The sequence below is a fragment of the Gigantopelta aegis genome, chromosome 3 (genome assembly GCF_016097555.1).
Source record: "Gigantopelta aegis isolate Gae_Host chromosome 3, Gae_host_genome, whole genome shotgun sequence".
In the NCBI taxonomy this organism is placed as follows: Eukaryota; Metazoa; Mollusca; class Gastropoda; order Neomphalida; family Peltospiridae; genus Gigantopelta; species Gigantopelta aegis.
Window position 1 is genome coordinate 19,344,257 of NC_054701.1, and position 5,580 is coordinate 19,349,836.

General features: G+C 40.4%; 1 protein-coding gene across 1 annotated transcript in view; it reads right to left on the reverse strand.

The window, feature by feature from the left end:
* Nucleotides 1–4,748, reverse strand: part of LOC121369517 (WSC domain-containing protein 1-like) — a 12,813-nt gene extending 8,065 nt beyond the window's left edge. Inside the window, exon 1 of the mRNA XM_041494626.1 lies at nt 3,443–4,748. Within this exon, the coding sequence (XP_041350560.1) occupies nt 3,443–3,719 (277 nt within the window). The 5' untranslated portion in view covers nt 3,720–4,748. The remainder of the gene's footprint in view (nt 1–3,442) is intronic.
* Between the last annotated feature and the right edge of the window lie 832 nt (nt 4,749–5,580).

The window sequence follows — 5,580 nt, forward strand, 5'->3', positions numbered from 1 at the left end:
CCTAAAGTGGTTTACATCGTTCCTATACAGGTTGGCCTTCGTGCATGTGCGGCGAAAATAAAGCCTTTTAGAGAAAAAATAGCTGAGGTAATAAATAGAATAACAAACTCGGTACCAGTTAAAGCTCGTGACAACTGAAAATTATTTCACTCGGGACATAAATTTGATAATAACTGGTAACTCGTTTATTATCCTCTATTTACTGACCTATGAACGTGTTTGTATAAGTATGACGTCACAATCTAGTAAGGTATTGTCGTCTGTTTCGAAACCTAAAATGCTAACAAAATGTTGTTGTTGTTTTGTTTATGGTTTTCGTTTTTGATTGGATTGGATAACATATTAACGTGCCTATATCCAGTTAAGGTTCACGCACGTCTCTCCCGGACACAATCTTTGAATTCGCCAGTGACTGGATCCGGGACGAGGAGTGGGGGTGGGGTGGGGTGGGGTGGTGTGGGGGGCTAGAATTGAAAATGGGCAGGATTTTGAAAATAGCAATTAGTGAAACAGATAATAGAATTTAAAAAACCCAATAAAATAAAAAGTTATAAGCCAAAAATAAAAAGAATTGACTGCTCGGCCGAATATTTATATAATTTAGAGCATTTAGGACAGTCCAAAAATAAATAAGAGAAAGAAAAGAGAATCGGACTATTTAATAATATTAAAACAAAAGTAATTTCGACATAAAATTTCGGGCCCGACTCTGGAAGATACGAGATGGTATCAATATAAAATAAAGTAAAGTATAGAAAAGAGTAGTAGGGGCCGACCCCGCTTCCTATTTCTTCTTAGAGTGGGACGGTCAATCTTCCACTGCTGCTAGGACAGGCTTGGACATATAGAGACTAAACACGAACAACCGTGACGTTCTGCAGAATGGCCGTTATACGAGTCACGGAAAAACCAGTCGACATGAGTCAACCGGAGAAATGACGTGGAGGCAAGGAATCTCGCTAAAACGAATACAACCCTGGTGGTGAAGGCGTTTGAGGCTCTTTTAAAGCGACTTCTTTATTGACTAATAAACATTTTCTTCTTCTTTTTTTTAAACCACACAAACAAACAAACAAACAAACAGACACTGAAACTGAACAATATGAATAATTATATTAATACACAAGTGATCAGTCTTCTACCATTAATTTCTGCTTGCATCAAATTCGGTTTGACATCACAACTTTGATCAAGGTGGGTGTTTTTTTATTCGGTTTTTAATTAATTAATTTATTAATTATTATTATTATTATTATTATTATTATTATTATTATTTAATGCGGTCCTTTGGAGTTTCCTTTCTAGTATGTAATTTGTCTCTGGCGAACACTTTAAAGCATTATTATTGAATGTCCATTGTGTAACTATTGTTTTGAGATATGTTACGCTTCAGTACACCAATACATAGTCTGGTTCCAATGGGATGTGCTGGACAGCATATCAAATTATTTTCCTACTTTTTTTCTTTTTGTTTTTACGGTAGAAGCCAGTGACATTTATGTACGCTAGATGGGACTTCGCTATTGTTGAGACTGAATTGCTGATGGGTTTCCCCGCTATTTAACTGTCAGTACAATAGCCTTTAAGATCACTTCCAAACGTATGTAATTAAATAAAAGTCATGTAAATAATATATGAATCATTCAGAATGAACAATGGAGTTACCGCTCTCAGCGTCGTGTTAACAGAAGCATGCGGTAAGCGTTGTTATAGTCACCATGCCTTGTTGCTTGGAAAATAGTATCTTCTTTTAGCATTTTAGAAAATATCATCAAACTGGCTAATGTCTATTTTTGAGCAATGTAATGCATTTTTAATAGCACACAAGACCAGGCGTCTTAACTGTGCATCTGGAAACTGGTAGTGTCATTTTACACAGCGATTGTAAAATATATAAAGAAAAAATAAATAAAATAAATAAATACAAAGCTAAACCTATATATCATTTATCACAAACACACACACACACACACACACACACACACACACACAATTAATAAGGTCTAGTGATTGATGGCTCTACAGTGTCCTGTCGTAAACTGGTTTCTGAAAGCAGACTCCTTGTATTATGATACCATTCCTCACATTCGCCGTGATTGCGTGTCTATGGCTCGGAATAGTAAGTAAAATATGGCCTGCTTTTATTTTTATTTTTTAAATAGCAGGCCAAAAGAAAGAAGTCTTGTTAAGAAAGAATATGGCCTGCTGAAAATAGAACAGCATGGTACGAGGTGAAATTTTGATTTTATGTGTGGAAAATGAGGTCCTCTGACGTATATTTTAGAGTATTATGGAATTAAATATAACAGATTCACAAGCTAACTAATAGATGAGATAATCGTACATACATCTGTCTCTTGAGAAATGGCCTGCGATACTACGGTAGTGAATTTTTATTTCACCTGCTACGTATGAAAAATGGACTGGTTTTTGCTTTTCGCGGGCGCTATTTCGAGCCCTATCTCTCACTCCTAAATTAATGGCAGCTTACGTACTCCTACCTTTTTAGGGGTGGAAGTTGGAAGAGGGTAAGAGTTTATTAAACATAAAACTCCGAATTTGGATAACATCGTTGATTGATATTTGTATTACTACCAAACAGCTGCATGGCTAGGGTTACAAACGAATCACTACGCATTTTTACATGGTTTACAAGTAATATTAATTGTGAGCTTTTTTGACCCTACCTAACTATCTATCTATCTATCTATCTATCTATCTATCTATCTATCTATCTATCTGTCTATCTATCTGTCTATCTATCTATCGATCCATCGATCCATCCATCCATCCATCCATCTCTCTGTCGTTCTCTGTCTCTCTTTTCCTCTTTCGTCCTCTCTTACACACCACAACACACACAGCACACACAACATATACACAACTAGGCTAATTACTGTACCAATTGTTACAAACACATACACCTGTTGCTTTTAGTAATCACAAACTCACCTGTGGATGTTACAAACACGCCTGTGGCTGTTACAAACTCATTTGTACATAGCTTTTATCAACACGAAAACACACACGCACACACGCACTCACGCACACAGAGATAGAGAGACACACACACACACACACAAATACACATATACACCACACACACACACACAGAGACAGACAGACAGACAGACACACACACACCAGACACATAAACACAGAGACACACACACAGAGACACACATACACTCAAACACACACGCACACACAAACACACACACACACACACACACACACACACACACACACCAGACACATACATGCAGACACACACACATACACTCACACACGATACACATACACTCAGACACACAAACACTCTTTCTCTCCCCTCCCCTCCCCTCACTCTCTCCCCTCCCCCTTCTCTCTCTCTCTCTCTCTCTCTCTCTCTCTCTCTCTCTCTCTCTCTCTCTCTCTCTCTCTCTCTCTCTCTCTCTCTCACCTGTGGCTTGCTGCACCAGGTGTCTCACCCAGGTGTTTCCCGACCCCGGGAAGCTCGCCAGGGCGGTAAGCGTCAGTGGGCGTGGCGACACCCTGACGGGCTTGCACGTCCACCGGTTGGCGGGGAAGTAGAACGGACCATGGTGGCTCATCCACGGCGACGCAGACTTCGTCAGGTAGTACAGGCACAGCACGTTGAAGGCGACAATGTAGACGACGACACAGAAAACCGACGACCTCACCTTACAACGACACGACGACCGGTGATGCATCTCCATGTGTCAAAGGTCGCCCCAGGCATTTTGCTGTTTACTCCCGTATTTACAGATAACACAGCCGAGACAGTTATCTCTTATATACGTATATGAACTTTAGTAGATCTGTCCTTCCCAGCGCACTTTAGATAAAACTCCACTCGTCAAGAATATAGGCCGCATATACACACACATGTACACGTACGTAATGTGTTCAACATAACGTACACTAAAAAATAGATAGACTCGTCTTGAGAGCGGCTCTTTAAACCGCTTATAGCAGTCGACGAAATATTAGGCGCAACGAACAAATAAAGTTAATCAATTAGCGTAGTCAGAGTAGCACAAAAGAATGATGATTACTTATTGGATTCGGGAATATAAGTACGTTAGTTTGAAAGGGAGACGAATTTTGTATCTCATTGGTAGAACATTCGCTTGGAGTCCCATTGGTCGTAAAGTCGATCTTTCACGGTAGGTAGTAGATACATTCTGTTCCAGCCATTTTCGCTCATGATTTTAGATTTAGTATGTGATGGACCGTGGGATCGATCGTCCAAGATGGGTTCGGGTATTCTCCATTGTAACCAGTACCCCACGAATGGTACATCAAAAACCGTGGTATGTATTGTCCTGTCTATGACAAAGTGCATACAAATGTTTTCTGGCTGTTTGTTTTTTTCTTCTGAAGGAGTAGCCTTCGTTACAGGAGCGTGTTTCCTCTCTTTATTGAACAAGAATCGAAATGACTACATGTTAGTCACTAAATATCCGTAATTTGAAATCCCATGATGTGTTTTTAAGAAATATTCCTTTTGCTTCCTCTTCTGTTTTTACAATCCTTGAAGTTCGGCTATTCGTGGCATATCTATCGTGAAGCGCTTGTGTAAGAGTATAGCGTAATATCAGTTCCGAGATAGGAGAGCGCTATGACCTCTTTTAACAGGCCGGGCAATTTCGACTACACACACATAAATTCAATCAATTAAGGTGGTCGGAGAAGCACAAAAGAACAATGATTAGTCATTTGATACACAGAGGCACCAATCAATAGCGTTTACTAATTTATTCGTCTTTGTCGCACACTAACAGTACACACGGTGAGGTGCCCTAAATAGTGAATCAACCATGATCTTCTTGTTTTACACATGACAGTCATTTCATGCATCAATGGATGTGAAACGGTAATTATTCACCGGCGACGTGGCTGGGGTGGGGTAATAATAACAATAGGCCGAATTTACAAAGCCTGTTTTTCTTAAACGCAGGTGCTTTATCATCTAACAACCGGCCTTGGTGATGTCATCAGACATAACGCTGGCAGTACAGGGTTCGCAGCCCGGTACCGGCTCCCACCTAGAGCGAGTTTTAATGACTCAATGGGTAGGTCTAAGACCACTACATTTTTTTTCATTTGAACTTATTTTCGTGCTTATATCCAATTAAGGTTCAAGCACGCTGTCCTGGGCACACACCTCAGCTATCTGGGCTGTCTGTCTAGGACAGTGGGTTAGTTGTTAGTTGGTTAGTGGTTAGTGAGAGAGAAGAGGGTGTAATGGCCTTACACATTGAGCCCTTAAGAACTCGCCCGGGGTGGAACCGGTACCGGGCTGCGAACCCTGTACCTACCAATCTGTAGTCCGATGGCTTAATCACCGTGCCACCGAGGCCGGTAGACCACTGCACCCTCTTCTCTCTCACTAACCACTCACAATTAACAACTAACCCACTGTCCTGGACAGACAGCCCAGATAGCAGAGATATAAACCGGCTTTGTAAATTCGACCCAATGTTTTCACTTTCATTCATAGTTTTACGTTATGATATGACAGAGCGAGATTGATGTATTTTGGTGAAAGGGTAGTTCAATTAGCTGGGATCTGTG